Source organism: Octopus bimaculoides, chromosome 6 (assembly GCF_046866305.1).
Source record: "Octopus bimaculoides isolate indiv1 chromosome 6, ASM4686630v1, whole genome shotgun sequence".
In the NCBI taxonomy this organism is placed as follows: domain Eukaryota; kingdom Metazoa; phylum Mollusca; class Cephalopoda; order Octopoda; family Octopodidae; genus Octopus; species Octopus bimaculoides.
The window spans coordinates 93,462,713-93,488,486 of record NC_142933.1 but is presented as its reverse complement, the minus strand read 5'-3'; the positions used below and the strand labels follow the sequence as shown (position 1 = coordinate 93,488,486).

Below are 25,774 nucleotides of genomic sequence, written 5' to 3'. Positions count from 1 at the left end.
GTTAGTATGAATAAAATTACTCAGTCTTTTTGAGAGAGCAAAGAAAGCAAGATATAAAATCAAACTGAACGTATATATAATTTCAGTTTGGTTTTACATGTCAGGATTGTTTTTAAAAATAGGAATATCAATAATCAAGGTATCTTTAAAAAAAAAAAAAATTACCAGATCTACACATACACTTAGTGAATGCTTGGGAAAAACCTCACAATAACAGACTATGCAAGTCTAATCAATATGACAAGTGATCAAAAAGGCAATCGCTATAATAGCAAATAAAAATTTTCTAAGCTAAGAAAATATATGCGCGCAGTTGGGTAGAAGAAGGTTTTGAAGTGAGATGAGGCGTCACCGCGTAATGGGGAATAAACAACCACATCGATGACGAAGATGGTGATGGATAGTCACATGATCGTCAGTCACATGATAAATCGCCATCGTCATATGCAACAACGCTACAAACTCTTTCGGACGAGTCCAATATATGCTTGGAGTGCCGCAAATTGCCTTGCACTCCCACGAAGCTGAAATAGACTGCGCTACTTGTTGAACTAGTCCACAATTTCATCTTGTCGGCCTTACTATCAACTGTAGCTATTTCGCAGCTGGACATAACAACTGCTACACATACAAGATGGTCGCTATTAACCCTCAGCCGGCGGCAAGCAGCTATTTAGCCAAATTCGAAAAAGCACTGCATGAAAAGAATGCGGTGACCGACCTTTTGGCGAAAGTTGAAGCTAAAAGTGGTGTACGAAGATTATATATTGCCTATGGTGAGTTCAAATCTTACTTATTTGTGCACCATTTCACACTGGAATTTTGCTCGGTGACTGACATTTTGTGGGGATTGAAGTTTTTCTTTTATAAAACTGGTAGCTTACTTTAACCATTGTTAGTTAAATACGTCTCCATCTAGCAGCAGCAAGATGCTGCATTTCTTTCTCTTTCTTTTGGTTTAAAACTATACATTTCAGTTTGTACATTTGTATATTTCGAGATAGAAATATTGTACTTTATTAATTTTTTTAATTAAGTGTCAGTATCTGATAGCTTTCAGATTGGGACGCCTTGGTGGATGGCGTTTTCTATTCAAAACTGAACCTATTTAATACAAAATCAACCTCACATTAATCTGGTCAAACTTCTTTTGTCATGTAGCACGCCCCTTTTTTGTTTATTTAAAAAAAAATTATCTAATAAATAGGTGTCATTTAATATGATGTATCTAATTTGTCGAGTGTTTTCTCCCACTATGAAATCAATTAGGTTTTTTTTTTCTTTTCTTAAATGTAGAAGGATGGTTTCCACACAATTCCATGTATGAATGACTAATATTAATATATCGGTCTTTACCTGGGTTTATTTGACAGCACTAACTGCTATTTCCAGATGTTCTTTCTTGTCATACAGTTTGTGCAAAATGAATTTCTAATTAGCTAAACAACCACCCTGCAGCTTACATAAATTTATGCTTTGAATTTACCTGACTGTTTTCAATTATGCATTATTAAATATTGGGGAGGGAAAAAAGAAAAGAAAAAGCTTGACTGTGTAGTTTGTCGACTTAACATTTTCTAAAAATAATGACGCAGTTCATATTTTATTCAAGTTTCATATCACAACCGTACTAAAACAATTTTTTTTATTGTCGATGTCACTGGTAAATTACATTGCAGCACTGTCATCTTTATGTTTTCCAAAAACTGTTTTACAATCAAACGAACTCCTTCCGCGATACATTTCGAAATGTGTTCCTCAATTTAGCAAATCTTGCTAAATTACAAATTGGGTGTTTTCTTTATGTACAATCCCATTTCATCTTGAATTTTTCCTAATTTTTCATCTTCTAAATCGTTTGCTTGTTCGATCGCCATTAAGTACAGCAACAATTCGATTATTAGTAGTTAACAGGTTTGTGGATGAGTTTTAAATTAGGTTCCTCTTGGCGTCCGGTATAAAGTCAAATTTATTTGAAAACCTAAAAAAATAGAATAAATAAAACATTTTATTCTTCACTGGAAGGAAACAAATCGTATTAATTTCCCGTAAGTGAGGTTTAAATTAATACAACGAAACATAAGATGACCAAGGAGTGTCTATGGTATGTTTCGTTCTTTTTTCCCTTTGTTTTCCTTCTCGTGTGGTCGATGAAGTGATTGTCTGTAGTACTTGGTTCGATTTCCATCAACTATACACCCTCAAAAGAAGAGAACTAAATCCTTAATGAACGAAACCAGGTTTTATTTGCTGAAGTCGTTTACATGTTCTGCTCTTTTCTTTGAACTACTATTTGAGATCGAAATATTTCGAGTTGAGGATAGGTTTTGGATAATTTAACTTATCCTATCTGTTTCTTTCTTTCTTTCCTCCCCCCCCCCCCACTTAGTGGTTTATGTTAATATTAAGGTCACTACTAACTTGACAGGCATTGAGCGTTGATTTTATTTTTACCTTTTCATCTTTTAATGTTATTCATATAATGAATACTCGATTCCTATTTCTTTTTACTGCTATGAAAGTGACACACATACTAAGGCGCGTATGTATGTATATATATATATGTGTGTGTGTATACATATACATACACAATTAGGCTGTTGTATGAGAAAGAACATTTGTTTATATTTTAGTTTTCAAGTGTATCAGCGATGGTTATTGTAAAATTTTAAGATTTAAATGCAATCTCAATTTCCGCGAGAGTAACCTGTGCTTTCGATAGTCTTTAAAACTAGCTGTTCTTTTCTAATTTCTATTGTTATGATCATTTTCTTTTTCGTGTGAATATCTATTTTGGCGCTACTGAAACGCTTCCTTCGCGCGTATTTAAATTAGCAAATTTGACCAGCTGTTTAAGTTGGAGAGTTGATTTTTTTTTTTCTTTCAGTTATGATGTATAAAGCGATTTAAATGATCAATTACGTTGGCTTTGCTTAGTAAACTTAGCATCAGAATTAAATGGACTTCGTGATGTTTTCATAACTTAATTGTAGAAAAATAATTAATTTCGTTATCGTTTGACCTTTTTTTTTTTTTTTTTTTTTTACCTTTTTCTTTTCTTGCAAGAAAACGTATAAACAATCTAGTCAGTTTTGAGGCTAGCATGTACGCGTAGTCCTTACTTCATAACCAAAATACGTTTTTCGCAATGATTGACATGGCAATTAATCCTGCTAATACTGAGAAAAGCATTATTTTCTTTACAAGAATCATAATTGGCTATGATTGTATCGGTTCTGATCGAGCAGGCTCTAAATGGATTAACAGCAATCTGGCCATAACTAACCATCCAGAATTTTTGTGCGGTTAGGATTACATTTACTTAATGTCCCATTCCTTACTCGGTACAGGGTATATGTTGAGGGAGATATGATTATTTTCAGCTAGTTGAACGATTGCAAAGAGGTTTCCTCGTAGTGCAGTGGTTATGAGGACAGCTTCACAGCAAAGTTGTAACAGGAGTTAAGTGCTTAACACTAGTCTGGTGATGACACAGTAGTAGTAGTAGTAGTAACAAAAAAAAAAGTTGACTCTGGAGTAAGTTTAGAGAAGCAGAGACTATTGTGAGGGAGGTCGGAGAGACTGGGGACATGGCTAGTCAGTGGGTTTTTATAGATCTAGTAAATGAGAACTTGTCTACCAGGTGAAGTTTTTTTTTTTTGTTTCCAATTGTAATTTGTGTATGCCTACTGTTCCATATACGTGAGCAGCCAACCTAATGTAGGTCGGACAATTGAGTGCTGACGAATTTCTACATTGCAAAAACTGGATACTCTTAACTAGTTGCCTTCAAAAGGCTTATGATTTTTTTTTAGTTTGTGACTGGAGTATGTAGTGCTTTTTATTTTGTAGGTAAAAAAATTAAATGTCTTGGCATGTTTATCGGTTTGATTCAAGTAGAGTGGTTGTGACTTCGCTTGAATAACGTCCTGAACAATTGCCAATTTTAATCATCACATCCATTTGAAATTTCAGCTCCTGATATTTACTTAATGAGTGTGCAAAATATGGATCGATTTTTAGATTAAAAAATATATTAAGTATAACGTTTCCTTTTATGGCATGTTAAATGATGTAGGATGCGCACCAACTCGTTGCAAACTGTTTTAAAGTGCATGTTTAGCTGGTGGAACATTACTTCTATTGAGTACGAAAGGAAGCGATGCAATATTGTTTGCTTTGCTTATTGCTAAGATCCTTAAAAACTGGTAATGCTCTTTATCAATTAGGCTATTGATTTCGATGAATTGAATGTATGTGGAAAATATAACTGTTTCAGCCTTTATCCATCATATGGGCACAAATAAATTACTGCTTAGCAGACAAAAAGCAAGGTTCAAAATGTTACCTTCATCTAACTACTATGGAATTTACTGAACTTCCCTATTTTTTTGTTTAAGTCATTAGACTGGCCATGTTGGGGCAGCGTCTTCAATTTTAGTTGAAGGAATCAACACCCGTATTTAATTTTTTAAAGCCTGGCATTTATTCTGTTAAGTTATGGGGACGTAAACGCACCAGCACCGGTTAAGTTTCCATCTACCAAATCCACTGACAGGGCTTTAGTCGACTCAAGGCTATAGTAGAAGACATTTTGCTCAAGGTGCCATGCAATGAAACAGCCTGAAACCATGTGGGGAATTCCATCAATATACTTGAATAAAAGAAAATATTTTAAAAAAATAATAAATATTTTCTTTGTCTTTGAAACTCAGTGGTTTTCCAATTGTCTCTCAGAAACTGCTTCAGTTTTTAAACCATTCAGTACCAGTCAGATGCCAGCTTGGAGAAATATGAAAAGCACTAGCAATTGCCATTAAAAAGAAAAAAAAAAGAGAAACTTGTCTAGACTGGACAGGATGCTTTTATTTTGAAACAGCTGCACACTGGTTAGAAGCGTTACTAATTCATTTTTATTGAGTTCACTCCCCGTTAGTATTAAAGTCGAAGTAAGAGTTGGATTTTTAAGTATCCATTTATGAAACTTTATTACAATGTTAATGCAACCACATTTATGATCATTGTCACATTTAGGAAATAGTGGTTGCTGTGAAAGTAATGTTTACTATTGTTTTATTTGATAGTCAGCTGGGATTTTAAATGTAACAGGAAACGAAATGTAAGATCAGAGTACATACTTAGTATCATTCTATATAATAGGCATTCCCAAATATTTAGTCTGACATAATGCAGCAGGAAATTTTGTGTGCATCCTTCATGTACTCATCTGCTAAAGCTCTTAATGTGTCAAGAATATCATACTTTCGATAGAATGTGAAGTCTTTTTTTTCTTTTTTAAATAGTATATCTCGAAGCATATATATAAAGCTATAAGTATCCTATAAATATTGGGTTGAAAAACTCTTGATAGAAAGTTGTAGGCTGCTCGTGGGTCTCAACGCCAATTCTCCAGTCCTGTCCACATTTCAACCCAATGTTTACATGCTATTACTTGTAACTCTCTGTGTGTACTTTGAGATATACCATTCCAAAAAAGAATGTTTGCTCAACTCAGGCCCTTTGCTGTTTCTATGAATGTTAAATTCAAGTTGTTTTCAAGAAATTTACAGAGCTCATTGATCCAATTTCATAGCAAATATTTCTACACAGATTTCTCTGCATTAAAGAAATAGAAATTGAAGGTATATTTAGGCTACCTCTATCAGATATTTAGTCATCATAAGGGCTCAATGGTTGGTTTAGTGCTGGTCATTATGGATTCTGTATCTTTATTCTTGAAGCAATGTCCTCAACTATTTAATTTTATGTAAGATTGAATGGGAATTTTTTTCCATGACACATTTTTTTAAAGATTTTCAATATTTGAAGTTTTACTTGCAGAACGTTACTGTTCTTAGAAAAGTTTGGTTCTATTAAGTTTCTAGAGAGGATGGGTGGATGTAATTAATAGATTGCAATGTTGAGGTATAATGCTTCAAAGGAACATTTGTGATTTTCAGCAGCTGTTGATTACGGAACACAACCAATCAAGTTGGCATATATTTTCAGTTCAACTTTCTGAACATTGATTTGTATGTGTCTACGAGTGTGTGGCTAAACTTTTAGCCAAGCTCATTTCACTTTGAGAGTTTGTACAAGAGGGTGCTGAAAAGTTCCTGACTTTGAGTAAAATTAAATACAGGAAGATCAGTTATTTTAAATGTATTTATTCCCTTTTGATTCACACAATTATTGCAACAGTCATCAAGTTTTTCTGATCCCTGTAAAAGAACTTGGAAGGTTAGGCTTCCAACCAGGCCTTTTGCGATACCTTTAAAGGCAGGAACTTGTATTTATAACATTTAGGATTGGAAATATGGCTGTTACTTTAAAGCCAATACTTTGAAATTATCTGATTGCTTCAAGAGCTGGTCTAGCAATTAGATCACATGTTGGCTTTATGAGGTTGATAATTGTCTTATAGACTATATTAACTAGTTCATAAATTAATTTTTTGGTATGACTGTGTGACTGAGAACAGCATGACAGGCTTTTGATGTTAAACAGTTTATTCCTATCTGTAAAGTGATATTTCAATCTCATGTCAACGTTTATCAATTTGTTATCTTGATGTACTGTGCTAATACAATAGTTTTTATTTAGTTTATATGAGACTATATACTGGCTTTTATAGGACAGTATATAAGTTAATGTAATTTTGTCTAATACGATGGAATTTGATTTCTTTAAATTTAAAACAATTGTATGCACTATATTGACTTGCATACAAGGCTACAGAGCAGCCCAAAGAGGTTAGCCTAGCCTAGATCCATTGTCATTGAAAGCAGATCACCTTGATTTATCCAGCTAAACAGGATTCATAATTCAATAAAATGACTATTTATAAATTCTGTTGGTAAATACTAAGTTAAAACTATTTTTTTGAGCCCCCCTTTTTCTTTTTTATCAAATGCAGTTAATCTTAATTATAAGGAACAATTGGTCCATTAACATCACATCACATCTTTTTGTTTCTATTTACACTGTTTAAACAAGCTAATGTCATTAATACATCCTAAAACTTCTTGGGGAAAAAGAAAATTGCTTCACCCACACCATTATCTTCTGTGAAAACTGGCTACATGCAAATATTTAACTACAATTTGTTTTCCTTCTCTTGGACTGAAAGTTTCCTGTTAAACTGTTTCATTGCAGTGTAATGACAAGGTTCTCTTTACTCTGCGCTTTGTTTCATATTTCAATTATGATTTACAATTTACCTTGCTATCACTTACGACATTCTTGTGATGATACTATCCTTCACTTATCCTGAAAATCTACCCTCCAAAAGACACCCAACAACTTAGTCTTAAACAGCACAAATATAATTGTAAGTCTTAAACAGCACAAATATAATTATAATTCTGATCTTGGATACAGTCACTTTTTCTAAATGTAAAAGAATACAACTTTCAAAATTGATATTTTTCGGCTTTGAAATCATTCACCAGTACACTGCAATTGCTACCTTCAAGATTTGTTTCTTTGCTTATTTTGTTTTTAGTCAAATGCCCTTTGCTCTCTAGATCTAACTATTTGTTTGCCTACTTTGGCTGATTTTTTTTTCTCTATTGAAATAGGATAGACATTTTTTCTTAAACTGATTTTATGTTAATTTTGATTAAGTTATTGAAGTGATCTGGACACCTCAGTATCTAAATTTGTACACTGTCTACAGAGGATTTCATAAAAGTTTAACAAAATTGACTTTTTTTTTTCTGTATAACTTATCAATGACATCATCAAGATTTAATGAATGTAAGTGAAACAGTATGATCCAAGAAAATGTGATGCCCTGCATAAAAAAATAAATAAATAAATAAATAAAATTTCTATCCAATAAGTTAGTTTGGAAGGTTTTATTTCCAATGTCAAATTATCTTCCTCACAGCAAACTAAATTATTCCACTTTGAATTTTTGGTGAACAAATTCTGTTTATTTGAGTGGGCTCCTGCTGAAAAGCATTTTTATATTGCTAATTTCTAATTTTTTCCTTAACACTTGCTTAGAAAAATGTACACAATTATCTTTACTAAACACTTAAATAAAACTTTCATTTTGTAGTTTGTTACTGCTTTGTTAATAGCATTGATTTTAAAAATTTTAATAGTATTCTTGGATACTTTAACATTTTTCAGACTTCTTTTTTTTTCCATTAATAAGTTTTAATTGTTCATCAGGAGGTCTCTATTCTTGAATATCTTGTTCTATGTTGGATTTGTTATTGGAACATTTTTCTAAAAGACAAATAGTGGTTTCAAATTTTAGCACAAGGCCAGCAATTTCCAAGGAGCAAGTAAGCTGGTTACATTGACCCCAGTGCTCCACTGTTACTTATTCTATTGACCCCAAAAGGATGAAAAGCAAAGTCAACCTCAGTGGAGTTTGAACTTGGAATGTAGACAAAATACTGCAAAGCTTTTTACCTGGCATGCTGATGATTATGCCAGCTCACTGCTTTAAAGAAAGCTAATTAATATTACAATTCAGTAAGTCACTAATGTATGTATTAGCCTATTGTTTCTCTTAGTTGCCTAATAAATAGAACTTAATTTTCTTTTTAATTAGAAATTAGTTCAAATCCATCTTAACATGGTCAACAATAAGACATTCAACAGTTGTCAGTTACTGATAAAGACACAGGATAAGTTAAATTGTCCAGAAAAATATACAGGGCTAACTTAAGGTTAGGGAGACATTCATTTTAGAGCACTAATTCAGTAACAATATACTTTACCACATTTCTATTGAATAATTAAAATGTTGACTTACAAAGGTAATAGGTAGGTTACACTGTAAATTGCTAGTAATTGTTGCTGAATCTTAGTCTGCTCTGAACAGACTGATTGACACTGTTGAATGCATAGGAGCAACCTTCAGGTCAGTCATCTGAGATGTCTATATTGGCATGTCAGTTTGTATGATGAACTTGGTTTTAACTTTTAGGTTTGTCCTAGAATTTGAACTTAAAACATGGTTCCATTTTAAAGATTGGTAGGGGGGGGTGCTACTTTATTGAACAGGTTAATTCCCTCACTGATTTTTGTAAACTTAACTGGAAAGCCATGAACAAAGGTACAAAAAGGAAGAAAAAAAAGTCCATTGAATTGAACTTTGCTATCCTTTCACAAGGAGCTCTATCAATAGCACTTCTGGAAGCTAGTAAAGCCTTCAGGTTGGAGGTTGGATAACATTTTCATGCAGATCAAATTGAACCTTGCACAAATGATTCTTAAATCAAACAAGTGCATGCTGACAAAAATATCCAATATATATCCCTCAACAAGCTAATTCCAACCTATCAAACCTGCAAGCCAACTTTTTAATGTCACTCAGCACCCTAAAGGTGTTTCAGAAGGAACTGATAACGGGCACCAGCTTTGTTGATTTGTCTACTGAATTTGTTACTTCCTCAAAAAGGTCTTGTTGACAATAGACCTGGTTCTTACAGACCTTGTATGAGCACCTCCTAAAGGTGCCACTTCGTCTTGAATAAGAAACAAGCAAAGCTAATTACAACAAAATGGCTTACCTCAAGGTAGTGTGTTGGCACCACTACTATATAAGTGACACCAATGACTACCCAGTAAGGGAAAATGGCCAGCTTAAGATATGGGAGCCACAGTATAAACATCTGCTCTGGTTTATGCCATTTTTCTGCAGAGTATGCGTACTCTATTTGAGAGAAACCACCCTTATCAAAAACAAGGACTTGGTGTTGCTCAGTTCTTGCTCTCTGATCATTGGTGGCTTGAAATCCACCAAAAACGAACGACTTGTATCTCTTTGTCACTGCTCTGGAGACAGGAGGTTGCCGGATAAGTTGAGATGACAAAAGCTGTTAATGAATGCTGTAATCTTTATGGATGAACCCTGGAATCTAGAAACTCTCACATCCAGCTCCCATATCTTAAGAGTAGACCAAACTCCAATCATGGTTGGAGATGCTTGAGAATAACCTTCCAATTGACATGGGTCCCTGGGCAATCAAATGCTACTTTGGTCATATGGGTTTGTTTCTCCAGTGATCTGCAAACCACATTATGTAGCACCAACTTGTCTGCTCTCTGCTATCCTACCCCTGTAGCCCAAAAGATCATGCACAGACTTCATTGAGAATACCAAGAGCTATGTGGCAAGGTGAGAAACTGCTAATATGACCACTGCACTTGCTTCAAAGAAACAAGGAGCTCAGTAATTTCTGCTTCATGATTGCATTGAGGCATCCAATCATAAAATCACACTAAATTTGCTGACATATAAAAATACTTTAGAACTTCTTGATAATGTTATCATTTTATATTTTACTTGTTAAATAGGACTTTGTTACTTATCTTAACCTTTGATCATCGGCTTAAGTGTATTCTATCAGTGACCTGCAAGTCTATTTTATTTCATAAGCATTTTATTTGTACATAGTTAATAAGTTTAGCTTTAACATGGATCCTTGGGATTACATAAAGCCCTATGCCTACAAGCTTTTGGCTTTGGTTTTAACACGTAATGGTGAGTGTTACAGGTTCATTTCATAAATAGTTTCTTGGAATATTTTGTTGAGTAATTTAATGTTTTAATTTCTTGGATTTAGTATTTCATTGCTCATGTTTTTGATAGATTTTGCTGGAATAGAATTTTATGAAACAATCTCTTGAAAAGTTCTTTTCAGTAAATTTTAAACATTTGCTTAAATTCAAAACCCAATGTAGCTGTTGTCATTCAGCTAATATCATGGTCTGTAATTTAAATAATTGTAGACTTTCGTTATAACTCTTGAAATTGATCCTGGTCTTTTTGTAAAACTGTCTGGGAATATAAATGTAGCTTTTGGGAAAATAGCTATGTAGATTCTGATAGTCAATATTAAGTAAATAAACTTCTTTTTTTCTAAAATGAAAACTAGTTTTATTGATATATATCTATGGAATGTAGCTTTTTCATGAAATGTATGTTGCAATTATAAAGCAAACCTGTTAACAAATAGATGAAAGGTTAGAACTGAATGTGCTTTTAGTATGAGTTGCATTAAATTAGCTATAAAATCCTTTTGTTCATGTTCTATTGATATGTTTATATTTAAATATTTAAGAATAGACTGGCAGCCATCAGAGCATCACATGAAAATGCCTATTTTTTGTTCTGAAACTTGGCAATCTGAGTTCAAATCCCAATATGGTCAACTTTGCCTTTTTGTTCTTTGAGTTAATAAAAAAAAACAAAAAAAAACTAGTCTAGGGTGGTGGATTGGTGCACTTATTGTTGGACTGGTATTTGTTTCAGCTTTGTAATCTGGGTTCAAATCCTACTGTCGCTTATTTAGGTGGTAGACTTTAGCAGACTCTGCTGTGTGGCAAGCAATTAGACCAGGTCTCTAGTGTGGGGTAACTTCCTCTTTTTCCTTCTGCTACCCTCAGGAGGCAGTGGGAAAGATCACAAACACTACCCTTTCTCCTGCCCAAAAGATATATGTATATCAGTCTGTAAATGATAAAATATATGATAGTAAGAACTATTGCTTCAGCTTTATAAAGTTTTAATCACATAATTTTAGTCTTTTGAAATTGGTCCCCTATTTCCAATATAAATTTGGGAGAACCTTTTTATGAAAAATAAGATTTTTCAGGTTTAAATTTTATCAATGTCCTTCATTTTTTAATTTTTTGTTTTTTATAAGCACATTATCTGGGTTATGAGGTAGTAGAAATTGTAGAACATGAGGTAAAGGCCAAATGGTATTTTTGTGTTGTCACTTTGCTTCAGATATATTTCATCTGTATAGTTGATAAAATATTTGTTCAAATACTAGAAATAATATATTATCATGCCTGTCAAATTATCTTGTCTATGTATGCCAAGTACTTCTCTATGACATGAAATTTACTGTTTTTGTTTTTCTTTGCTTTTAACTTAATTGGTCAGGATTTTAGAAATTTATTTTAAGCAATATAATTCACAAATGTACGGCAATGGAAAGTGTACTTTGTCTTGATTACTGAAAATTAGTGTTTGGGCTTCAAATTTTTTAAAGGCTGTGATGACACTGATGATAAAGCAGATAAATGCCTATCAATATTTACTGCTTTTTATGTTTTAAATTCAAATTCCAATGAATCTCTAAGTATTGATAAAGCAAGTACTGGTAATATTTATTAGGTGCTGAGTTGAGTATACTCTCTTCTGAAAATGCTAGAGTATGAGCTACTGTTAGATTTTTGAAGTTACAGCTTGGTTTTAGTCTGTAGACATGGGTCATAGATGACTGTATCACCACCTTTTTCGATCGCTAAAAATGACATTCTGAAATTTGATAAATTATCATGGAGTTGAATACTTATGAGCCAGCTTACTTGCAGTTGGTTCATCCTGCTCTGCATATCTAATTTCACTCAGCTTTTCTGTACATACTGAAGGTATGAGTATACATTTCTTACACATGATATCTATTAAAATATCTTTCTTCCCATGTATCATATTTGTCTTTCTAATTATACCTGTGCATGTGCTCTTTATATTTTTTACTCTCTAATAATCTAGAGTAAAGATTGGATTATTCAGCTTGGAGCAGTTGATAGGTTTTGTTTGTTCAAATTCTGTATATAGTTCAAAGCAATGAACTTGCTGATATTTCAAGTTTTACAGTTAGTTCAGAACTACAATATATTTGGGTTTTTCAATGCTTAAATATTAATCAACTAAAACCAGAACATCGCTTGAGAAGTATCATAATTTTAGTAAGCTATATTGCATTTACTAGTGAAGCCTTGTTGTCCAAGGAGTGTTTCAGCTAATGAGTTATTCTATGGCTTTTATTTATTTTTTTTGTTCTGTTTAGAAATCTTAAAGGAGTGTTAATGAGCCTTTTGGAACAATTTATTTACTGTAGATTTGCTTATTTACTGTAGTGTCCAGCTGTCAATATAAAATGTGTATCTTGTAACTTATTTCTGAATCTTCAAATTTGAGTCTTGGTATATTTCTTAGCTTAAATATAATTTCTATTTTATTCCAGGTATCATTGGATTCGTCAGTCTTTATTTGATGGTTGGATATGGTGGTGACTTTTTATGTAACTTTATTGGATTTTGTTATCCTGCCTACAAATCGTAAGTATATCTGAAGATTGGCACAAATTAAATTGTTTCTTGTTGCCTCTAGTGGATTATTTACTATTAGAAATGGTTGTAATAGTATGTTGGTGCAAGGCATTTTGCTTTGAACTCTAAATAGATAATTGAATTAGAGTACAAACCCAGAAGCATAGCAATCAGATTTAAATGCAAAACAGAAAGGTAATGTTAAATAGTAAAAGACAGTCTAATCCTGTTGGCTATTTCACTTCCCTAAGATTGGTACTATCATGAAAACTTGTGTTGAAGGTAATTTAACTGCAGACTTCTGATGAAGCATAACCTCCTTGCATTATAACTTGGTTTCTGAACTGAATCTTAAAAATTCAATATCAGGAAAATATAAAATTACTCTAACTGGAGATTCAAGTTCAAAACACGCTTGATTCAATTCCACTTAAGAGAAAAACTGGTCTTGTTTGTTAAAGTGTATGGAAATACTTGAGAAAAATAATGCTAATTTCATTTTGGATATGAATTTTAAGAATGTATTGCAAAATAATTTGAAACTGGCAGAACATTCAAATTAAATTGCATTGTATTTTTGTCTTTTCAGAATCAAAGCCATTGAAAGTGTACGCAAAGATGATGATACCCAATGGCTCATGTACTGGGTAGTTTTTAGTGTATTCAGTCTTGTTGAGTTCTTTGCTAATTTAGTGCTCTTCTGGATACCATTTTACTGGTTTCTTAAGGTAGGTATTTTTAGCTTTCTAAACTTAAAAAAAACACCCATGAATTTAGAATGTTTTACATTCAATGCTGTATAAATATATCAATATTGGTAGATATAATCCTTGTTGCAAGCAACTTGCATTTACAAATCATTTGTAGTCATTTAAGAAGATGCAAATTCTATTAGTCACTGTTTCTCAAGGTGTCTGAATTTTTGCTGTACTCCCGAGACCAGGTCACTGATACAATTCTATTGCAAATGTTGAAAATCTGTTACTGGTGAATATCAATAGATGGGGGGGGGGTACTCCCCTACCTCAAACTTTCTGATGTTCTAGTCTATTACATAGTTGTTTGACCTTTTGTTTGACATAAGCACAACCAGTTACGTTTAGGTTCGGCTTGTTTTCTCTATCTGCAGTTTATATTTATTTATACATTACTATTCCTTTTTTTCCTCTCATTTGGGGCTCTGGTTTTCAAACATATGGAGATGCTGTTTTGCTATGTATATCTACATAGTTATTTTTAAAATAACTTATAGTACTATTCCAGGTTCTTGTTAAGTTGGGGTGGGAGAATACTGAATATTGAAGGAGGTAGCTTCATGCCAGTTGAAAGATTAAAGGAATAATAGAGATGGGGGGGTCTTGTAAAAGAGAGACAAGGATATCCCAGATGGAGAAGGAGGTTTAGAATGAAAAATTAAAATAACTGTAAGCTGGTGTTTGGAACATGAATTTAATATTTTGATGGAAGGTTTTAATTTAGATAGCTTACACAACTGTACCATAGGTGGAGAGTGTGGTACCAGAAGGATTAAATGTTTTTTTTTTTCTTTTATCCTTAATGAATTGCTTGTAGCCTAATTAGAATCCTGAGTTCAGGCTTTGGTTTCATGTTGCTAAATGTTTTAAATAAGAGAAAATAGATTGATCTTGATTCTTTTCTAGTTTTTTTTATCTTTGTTATTCCAAGTCATTATTCGCAGGCTTGAGTCACTGCACTGTACACAACCTAGCATGAATTTGAAGACCTTTTTTATTAAAAGAATTTCTAAAATTTATCAAACACAGTTAAAACTTATCTCCATTAATTAAAAAATGCTTAGATATAATTTTAATTAGAATTTTGATAAGAAAAGCCTAGATGGAATGGTTAAAAACTTTCCAAGAGTTTTGTTTCCATTTTTTAAAATTTAATATATTTTGAGGAATATGAAACAGTTGGCAGAATTCTGTTTGGGTGACTTTCTGGCTTTATTTTTCATTAGACATTTTGTCCATTTAAAAATATATTTCCCTGAGTGAATTCACCAAACTTGTTTTTTAAAGTTCTAGTGAAGATTCTGATCCCTTTTCCAGTCTTTAAAGTCTGTTTCAATGAGATGGGTGTTTTCTGTGAAGTATTTTCAGAATCTCAATTTTCATCTTTGGTTTCTTATATTTTTGATAGTCAAATATTTTACATTTGGTTGGAATTATAAGATTGAAGCAAAAGGCATTTGCTGAAATAAAAAATTTATTTTAGCAAATATTTATTAAGATATAAATCCTATTAAAATACTCTCTAGCACTTATAATTTTTCAAAATAAAAGTTTATCAAATTAGAAACATTTGAAACTAGTGTTGCTTTTGTTAATTATCTTGTCTTTTACAAGTCTAATTTTTGCATCTGTTCTTAATACTTGTTTTCCCAATAAATTTGTGCATTTAATTTTTACATATTTGATGTTTTAGTATTTTGTTTTTTAAATATAACCTAGCTTCAAGTCAAGGTAAGTGGCATTTAGATTTAAGTGTTAAAACAAAGGAAAAAATTTCAGATGAGTTAAAATTCTGCTTTAACTGTTCTTTCAAGCTGATCTTCTGACAGGTTTCCTAATGGTACCAATCCCTAATTTCTCTTTTTACTAAGATGAGTGCAACGTTTTCAGTCCAACTCTAAGCGTTTTGTCTTTTTCTAAATTAAAGCAAACTTGATAAAGGTTTTGGACTGTTTTCTTTTGAAGTTGTCTCTGTGTTTATTGGTAATACATATGGATTTGGCTTTTGCTGGGAAGTACAGTGCATGTAATTATTTTTGGTGTAGGATCATTTTGAAAACATTTTTTACATTGTTTTAAAATTTTATTACAACTGTTTTAGACTGGTTTTTATTCCATGGAAACTTTTAAGTGTCAATATTTTTATGCATTCTTAAATATTTAGATATGACTACTTTCATTATATAATGAAATAGCTTTTACAAAATTTTACTTTGCAGTTCTTAAAACAGTTAACTAGTTTAAACTGCAGATTAAATCTATATTTGTAACACATTTGCTTAAATCAAAGCTAGTGTTTGTAGATTTTTTTTTCTTTCTAATTTTCTGAAACCTTAGGTGAAAATACAATTAAAATATATCCAACTAGACCAGCATTATGAATGTCTGAATTTTGCAAAGCTTAAATCATCTACAAATAATCTATTCTGGAGATCATAAATGTTGTAGAAATATTGTGGGACTTAACTAATCAAGCAATTTATAAAATTAATTACAACTAGTATGTGCATGCATTTTTATTGGCAGAATAACCCTCCTAAAATACAGTAATAAAGATATAAAAATTTATTTGCATGTCCATAACTCAATGTCACAATACATCTTAACCCTTTAGTCTTCAGATTGTCAACTTGAATGCTTTTACACATTCTTTTGTATTAATCATACATTATTTCATAGCTTCATGATTTTGATGTTTTATTTTTAGAACTACGTTGTAGAGTAGGTATGACATATCAGAAGTGGCTGGTTTTGAACATTAAACAGAATATTCAGGCTAGTTTAAATGCTTAAAGGGTTATTATGGTTTAATGGGTAATTTATTTTTTTAAATTTCCGGTATTAGTGTATAACAATGTGCTCTCTTAGCTAAGAGGCATTTTAACTCAGTGGATGGTTTCTAGTGAATTTTTGCCTGCTCAAGAAGTTGTTACAAATCTTATTGGTTTTGCAACTCATAAAATTTGTTATCTCTGTAGTATTTGGGAATGTATTATAGATTAACAATGTGATGGATTGTTCATCTTTCAGATAGCAGATTGATATCTTGTTGGATTTAATTATTGAATGTCTAGGATTAATTATGTAAAGTATACAATGTTTTTGACTCGAAATTTTGCAAATCGCAAACCATTTTTATATTAACTCTGGAAGGGAATTTGCAATAGAAAATTTGCTAATTGTTATAATTCTTATTTTCTCTCTTCCCAACAGCAATATAGATTTTAAAGCTCTATAGCAGTCTGTTCTGTCAGCAAGTAGCAATTTTAACCCTATACTGATACGTGTTTCAAAGTCAGTTCATTAGTTTCTAACTTAAAGTAGATTAATGCTGCAAAGCACGTTTCGAATAAAGATTGTGTTTACCTATTAATAATAGGTTGTTGCTATTGAAACTTTTACTGTATGTTACAATTAATGGCATTCAAAGTTAAGCCTGTATTGTTTGATCTCTGAGAGAAGTAATAAAATGTAAACGGTTTTGGTATTTAAATTGTAGTACAGGATACCCATTTTACAGAATAATTTTGAAATTACAAAGTAACATTGTCGCAAGAACAGCTTTAAGTTGACAAAATTCTATTAGTCTTATTTTTTAAAATGTATAATTTGAAGAAAATTTAATTTTCACACTTATACTCAAACTTTCAAACTTAATTTTTTTTTCTTGTGACATTTCAAAAATGTTTTCTATTTAAAAATATTTGAACTATAATTTAACTCTTTTAAAACATTGAACTAATACTTTTTCATATTGTTAGAAACCTTTAATTGACAATGTGCAAAATTTGCCAAATTTTGTCTTGTTCAAGGAATCTTTTGACTCCAGATTTGACATTGATATATTTTAATCTATTTTTATGTTAGCATTTTTAGTTTTGCATATTGTTAAAAGCAATTGTTTTTGTAGTCTATTCTTACTGCTAAGTGTGTAAAGAAGATTGTTACAAATTAAGTGCTTAGTCTGAGGAGGCATTAGCCAAAAGCTTCAATACATGGCCATGTAGTTGACACTTTAGCACTAAAACCTATTGTAATGGAATTTGCAGGCTCTGAAAATTGACACTAATAATTTTGTAGAATATTTAATTTATCAAGGATAAATTATTCCTTAATATCTAGAATATTTTTCATATATCGACTTGGTATCAGTTTTTAAATATTTGTTGATAGCAGTTATAAAATTTTGAAGAAAGCAGCAGCATATTTAAATAGATATTGTGTATATATTTTCATTTACTATGATAAACATTTAATTAGAAAAACGATAGTTACATTATTGGCTATTATTTTGATTTAGTTGAAAGGAATTTGAATTTATTTTTTTCCAATCATTAAACCTGTTCTATATTCTGTTCTTTAACACTTTAAAAATTGAACTTTTCATTTGAGCCTTTTTTTTTTTATATGTAATGTTTTAGATTTGCATACTTCATTTGTAGCTTTTAAAATACTTTTACAAGCAACAACAATGAAAACAATTTCAATCACATCTATGACTCAATATCTCTTATACTTAATACTTTAATATATTAGGCTAATTTTCTTAATGTAGTTCAAACAACAACTTCAACTCAGTGTTACCATAAATCTGATAAAAACATGACAAACTTATAATAGGGGAAAACAAAGCCTCATGTATGGTGTTCATATTTATTTAACTGGAAATTGTACCAATATAAATTCCATTTTATTTGTACTTTTTCTAGTTTAAAGGCTTTTAAAGTCCAGTAGGTCTTCTAGAATTATTTTAGAATTCACTACTTTGGTATTTATGGAAATTGAATTTTTATATGCCATATGAAAAGGATCTCATCATTTTCAAAAATTTATGGGGGGAAATTACAAAGCCTAAGTAATATAATTGTGTATTCAATGTTATGTGCATGTTTCAGGAGGTGGGACACATTTAAAAAGGACCTATACTTTTTTTTATAAATATACTGGTAGAATTGATAGAGCAACCAAGTTTGATATAATTCACAAGTAGTTAGGCTTTGGTATCTTGGCTACTGATCAGATTAGACAATAACTGGTTAGAGTACAAACTTTGTACTCTCTCACCATATAAAAAGTAGATTGTCATGTTTATAGAATGGTGAAACTTGTGCAGTGAAGACAGCATCTGCAGTGGCGGTATACAGGCTGTGAATAATGTGCTGGCTATCAGCTGTGCTTAGTGTAGCAGATGACTGTTAATATAAACTAGTTTATAAGACTAGTGGATGACTAGTAAAATGCTAGAGGTAGCCAAAAAAGTAGACTAAGGATAACATGGGGTGAGGTAATTAGAGCAGCCTTTAGCAAGTCAAGCGTTGTTAAGTATGAGAATAACTGATGCTAAGGCTGTTACTCAAACCCATTCAATCCTTTCCTACTAGCAGTGTTGGCAAGGGATTTTATTTTTCTTCACTAATATAAAATTTCTTGCGTTTATTTTGCAATGATAGATAACCATTTTATATCGTTTATGTAATCTTCTTACTATCCTTACCCTGAAAATTTTATGCATATTATTTTAAGACCTATATTTTTGAAAAATGTACCTTGTCTTTGTAAACTGAAACTTGTAGAAGTAATTTTTTTTTAAAGTTTCTATTTTCCTCATTTTTCCCTCTTTAATTGTAAATCTTCAGGTTTTTATGAATTGGGGAATTTCTTAGGGCTAACACGTGTTTATGTATGTGTGTTTATATACATATGCACATTGCATAGGTATACATATACACATGCATCCATGTACACACACACACACACACACACACACACACACACACACACACACACACACAGATTTAATTATCTGTTGGCATGTTTTTAAATACATTTTGGCGAGTATCCTATAACAGCATCTTTCTGTTTTGGGCTATCAAATCTTTTCAGAGACTGTTAAGGTATTGGTCCTGCTGCATCAACCAGCTCGTGTTTCAAACAAAATTGCCATATCCTAATGTTACTATGGTTACTACTTACACTATAAATGTTAATTCTAAAGTGGGAGGATATAAGTACATTCACTGGCTTCATTTTATCATCTAATTCTTAATATCTGATAGCATACAATTTATAAGTGTTACATTTTCTTTATAATACTTTGATTTTTTTTTCATTTTATATTTACTGAGCTTGAACATAAGTAATTTATTACCAGTGTCTTGCCTAATTAAATTTTGTTAATGATCAGATGCAAGCTAAAAAATACCAACACCTTTTTTTTTTTTTTTTTTTTTTTTAAATAAACTAGAAATATGTGTGCACGTACACACCTCTCTCTTTCTCTCTGTAGATAAGCATTATATGGCTAAGCATTCAATCAAATTTTTTTCTATTAAAATATATTTCACTTATATATTATATTTTGAACTGGTCTGAACTTTACTATTCCAGTGTCTGTGCTGATCATGAATATAGAATAGTCATTTGATAAGATTTTTTCCTGTCAGGGGTAATCTTAATGTTTATATATGTACACTTCATTGCAATTAGTCAATCTCTGATCAACATCAGATGTCTTGCTTGTGTACATTAGTAAATTAGATTTGGACTAGTAACTTTTATTTGTAAATTCATTCAGAAATAAAGTGATTGAGTTAATATCCAAAGATATAGTATGCCTTTTTAGTAGGTGTAAATATAGTGGTAGTCTGTCCAATTCTATTTGGGGTCAAATGTTTGTAAAATGCATTGGATTTTCTAGGCATTTGAAGATAGCTGTTTATAAAGAGTATTTATAAATATTTTGTTTTGGATTTGCACAAAACCTTGCAAAGTAGACCAATTGCTAGTATGTCTTCCCTGATCACCTGCAGTAAGAAACCTGTTCTGCTTTTCCTGTACTTTATCTCCACATCTAGCATAAAGCTGCTTCTCAGGGTATAGGTGCATGGTGTGTTCTCACTAGTGTTGGGGGTGTGGAAAAAAATCATGCCTAGTACACACTGAAGTGGTTAGGATTGGGGAGGGCATCTGGCTGCAAAATGTACGCCAGACAGAGCATGATACAGTCCTTGGGCGCCGTGGCAAATTGTCCAATCTATGTCCGTATGAAATTTGAACATTAATTGATGATAAACATTAAGCATATTGTCTTTGATTTGAATTCAAATCAGTAGTTTTTAAGTTACAATTTTTATTTCATATAAATTTTGCCTGTGTAGAAATTGCTAAGTTGTTTTATATTTCAGTGTGGTTTTATGCTTTGGTGTATGGCTCCTATTCCTCATAATGGATCTGATATGATCTACAACAAAGTTATAAAAGTGTTTTTCCTCAAACACGAATCTACTCTTGATGATGCTATCTCCTCCCTTAACCAAACAGCTGATGAAGGTAATTTGATTTCCTTTTTTTTTTTTTTTTTTTAAGATTTAAAGTGAGGAACTTTGTGGTTAGTAGTAAATTAAAGCCTTCAGTTGCCTATCTTGATAAAAGCCTGTTGAGGTAGAAAGAAATAACAAAACTGAAGAGAGCAATAACCTGTTGACATGAACTCTTAAATTTGAAAAAGGTTGTTGAGTGAAAAGGAAACACCAGTTTCGATATGGCAGTAGTACTCTAATTTGGAAGAGTTGAACCTTGATGTAAGTTTAATTATTGCACAAGGCTGAAAGCATCCACTTATGACTAAAATTCCAGTCTTCTTGATGTATCTTCACTTCTGAAAAGGTTGGATTTCCTGATACTTAAGGTTAATATTAAGTTAAGGCAGGTCAACCTGTATTAACCTTAAAGCAGTAAAAAAAAAAATTGACATATAACCGATAGCTTTAGTGTACTACCACCTCTTATTTTAAATTAAATTCACTTTTGTAGTTTATTTTATATTTGAGTATTTTTCATTTGCTTGATATGGAGCTAAGTAAGGATTTGTGAAAACTTAACAGAACACTAGTCAACCTTTTTTAGCTTTTAATCCTTTGGCATTCATATTACTATTAAATGCAATGCTTATTTCACATTGTTATCAATGAATCCTACATTCTCATAACTTGGATTTTGATGGTGTGATTGTTTTCAGAATGGCATTGTATGGTCGGTGCAAGAGGCTGGATCAGGCCAGATATGGTCAGTTTAAATGCTGGAGGGTTTATGCGACTCGGCAAACAATTATGTTCAGGAATTTGAATCCACAATTTGGTTACAATTGGCATTTAACAGACTGACTGAAATTTCAAATGAAATCATCTGAATAGTGTTGATATAACATGAGCTTGTAATGATTTTGATACTATATACCTTTTTATACTTGCAGTGAAGAAAAATTTATCTAAAGCTGCTACAGATGCTGCTGCTGACTATGCCGCTGATGCATTGAAAGGAGAAAAAGCTGAGTAAGAAAAACAAAGTGAAAGAAATGTAAAAATAAATACCAACAGAAGTGAAGATTTCATTGGAGTGTCTACTTTTCTGCCACAAATCCAGCCTTCCAGCTATTAAAACTATTTAACCCAAACAATCATTTCAGCCATCTCTTTTCTAATGCTTCAATTTTTTTTTTTTTTTTCTTAAACCTGTACTGCAAGGCCCTTTTAATTTTTTTTTATCTGGCATTCCAATTTTTGTTTCTGGTCCTTGCCATTTAGACTCTTATGAAGTTGTTTGTATATCAATGTACTAGTTTTACTTTTGTATTTTTCTATTTGAAGAATATGTTGTAATATTTTGTTTTTGATTAAAAATATACTCTCCTCTTTTAATACCACCATGTCATATTTAGCTAAGATGGCACCAATTCAAGTGTTAAACATCAAGAAATTTGATTCAGCTCAGTGTTTGATTCTGAAATGGATCTTGGAACACTTCAAACATTTGCTGGTGCTTAACTGCATTTTTGCTACATTGGGTGCAATGATTTGTCTCCATAGTTATTGAGAAGAAAAAAAAAAAAGCAAAACTTTAATTAATATCTGGAAATTTCTTTTCCCAATAAATATAGATTTTTACTAAGTTTATAATATAACTAAAAACAGTTTTCAATATTGTTTTATGAAAGTATTTTTAGTTTGAATACTTTCCTGGTAATTATCAAAGCACCATTTAATCTTTCTCTCATCTACATATCTTTTGGCTGGAACAATAATTTGCCATTATTATATGGATGTTTTTTTTTAAAATTTTTTTTATCCCTTCCCAAACATAACTTCCAAATATTTCATAGCTAAATTCTAATTACTGACATCTACTTTCTGGAGTGTTATTGATGTTTTAAAGAACTATCCCCCCACTTCCACTCTACATGAATGCAACTATTTTGTTTTTGTATGTCAGAAGCGAAGCAGAGAATTTCTTTGCTTCCATCACAAAATAGCAATTAACTTCTTGGCTTCTTTTAAGTGACCATTTCACTGCTTGGTGCCTGCTGTGATTACCATATTCTTTGGCTGTGCATGTAGTACTGTGAAAGGTTATGTGTTTTTGTTTAGAACATTGTATGCATTCCAATAATGGATCTACAAGAAAATCACGCTGCGTGTAAGTCATGTGGAATATTTTTCTACACTTCCCCTTTTGGTGATAATATGTAAATAAAACTCAGTTTTCTCTTTAATTGTCCTTTGTATGTTTTTTTTCCTCCCCCACTTCTCACAAGCTTCATCTGAATTAACTATTTTGCCATCATTTTTTTTTTTTTGTAAACATCATTCTACTCATATTTTCTCTATGAAACTATTCAAATTCAAGATTCCTAACGAAATTAAATTTGGTTGCTTTTTCTTACTCATTGTTTCGAAAAAGAAAAACGTTATTTAAAAAGTTATTGTAACTATGGTAACTTAAATAAAAGTGAATAATAATTCTTCAAAAGCTGGAATTTTTTTTTCTTTCCTGAATGTTTTAATTTTCACACTTACTTTGCATGGCTGTGTGCTTAAATTTGCTTTTCAACCATGTTTCAAATTTGATCTGTGTGTGGCACCTTGGGCAAGTGTCTTCTACTATACAGCCCTGGGCCAATAAGTCTCATGAGTCGAATTGACAGATGGAAACTGTGAAAGCCCGTTGTGTGTAACTGCAGATGCTGACATTCCATCACTTGTTACTAAAATGGTAATGTGCTGATATTACAAACAGCTGATGTGTACCTGTTCAAAAACCAGTGGAATAAGATTACTGACTTGAAAAACTAGGATTGGTGATAGGAAAGGCATGCTGCATCAAGTTTCTATCCAAGTCGAAGTAGCATGGATAAAAATTTTAATATCTTTGGAACTAGTGTAAATAATTTACTGTAACGAGGAACTTCTATTTCTACATGATTGGTGCACCACTCTACTTTATGGATATTGGCAAACAATATATCTGTTCAGCTCGTGGCAGCATACCAACAAAACTAATCTATTTGTCGTAATCCTACCTTCTGATCTAAAGATGTTTGACTCTTATCAAGTTAAAACAAATCTGCATAAATAGGATATCTTGACTGCATTATATAGTTTTGTTTTGAATCGATGATTGTACTAATTTTTAGGATAACTTAAGACTTGGACTTGGCACTTTCAACCTAAGAAGTCACCTGTATTCTTTGCTCAAGTAGCACAAAGCTACAATCCTATAGAATTCCATCATCCCAGTTGTGTGTGTGTGGGGGGGGGGGGGGGGGTGCAATGTACCTGGTAACCCTGTCATGAAATTTTTACAGCCAGTTTCAATTTAGATCACAAAATTTGTAGTGTAAAACCAGGGGTGTTCTTAGGTTGGTATCCAAAGAGTTAAGATTGCAATAGGCTGACTGGTTCTGCAAACTTGGATATTTTGACATTATAAATGTTTTAGTGCTGGCTGGCAAATGAACTTCAGAGTTGTGCTGTTCTCTCAAAACCAATATCTACTTCAAGGACAAGTAGAAAAGCTACAGTTTTGTAGACATTTTTTAAGATTACTGTCCTTTGCAAAATTTCTCTAGAGTAAAATCTGCTAAAGAGCAAGATGAATGAACAAAACTTAATTTTACATGCATTTGATAGGGGAGATAGACTGAGTATTAAGGGCTCATGGGCATAATTATTTACTGGGTCCCTTTGAATGTGTGTTCTAGTAGAGTTAACATTTAAAGTGCAGGCCCCTCAGGCGCTGCCCATTTGACCAACAGCTCAGTCTGCCCCAGCCTTAACCCATTTTACTTGGTATATAACTGGCCGAGATAGACATGGGCACAGAACAAAAAGCTCTGATTATAGGAGAAACATGAAAAATGGAAATCACATGCTGCTAAATATGGGATTTTCCATTATAAATGAGGAAAATCAGAAGCAGTATGAGCAATGCAAGTATGGTTACTTGACCTAAACATAATAGTTAAATCTTCTTATCCTATTTGTTTAGATAAAGACACCTGATATAACATCCTTGATACATTGAGGTGGTTGGTTATAATTGAAATGCTTTTGATTATATGTCTACACAATCATGACTAAACAAAAATATCAAGAGCTGTACAAACTATACTTCATGGTAAATGAAAAATTGTCCATTACAGTGCTGGAAGATAAGATAAACCAGAAATTTTCAAACTACACTAAAATTTGTTACTAAAGAAGCAATTGTTTTGTTAGCAATAACTTTTTTTTTCTTTTTTAATAAGTTAAGATGAGCTGGGCCTGTGTCTGTGGTTTTTATAGATCATCATCATTGTTTAATGTCCACTTTCCATGCTGGCATGGGTGGGACAGTTTGACAGGAGCTGGCAAGGCAGGATTTTTACAGCCGGATGCCCTTCTTAACACCAAGTGTTTTTTACATGGCACAAGCACAGGTGAGGTCGTGGTTGATAAATTAGCTTGAACATTTCTTAGAAAAATTAAAGAATTTCAAGAGAGTTATCAAAGGAAACAGCAGAAGCAAAAGTATGTAGTTGATTTATCAGAACAAACATTATAGTGGCAACCAAATATTCTGCTTTTGTTCTCTTTATTACATTCATTGTACCT

The 25,774-nt window shown here is 32.0% G+C and overlaps 1 protein-coding gene across 1 annotated transcript; it reads left to right on the top strand.

Moving 5' to 3' along the window:
• The first annotated feature begins 580 nt into the window (after positions 1-580).
• LOC106880737 (receptor expression-enhancing protein 5) lies at positions 581-23,651 on the top strand. Its single transcript, XM_014930819.3, has 5 exons — positions 581-776; positions 13,008-13,101; positions 13,682-13,820; positions 21,032-21,176; positions 22,099-23,651. The coding sequence occupies exons 1-5, from the start codon at positions 635-637 to the stop codon at positions 22,179-22,181; spliced, it is 603 nt and encodes a 200-aa protein (XP_014786305.1). The 5' UTR covers positions 581-634; the 3' UTR covers positions 22,182-23,651.
• The last annotated feature ends 2,123 nt before the right edge of the window (positions 23,652-25,774 follow it).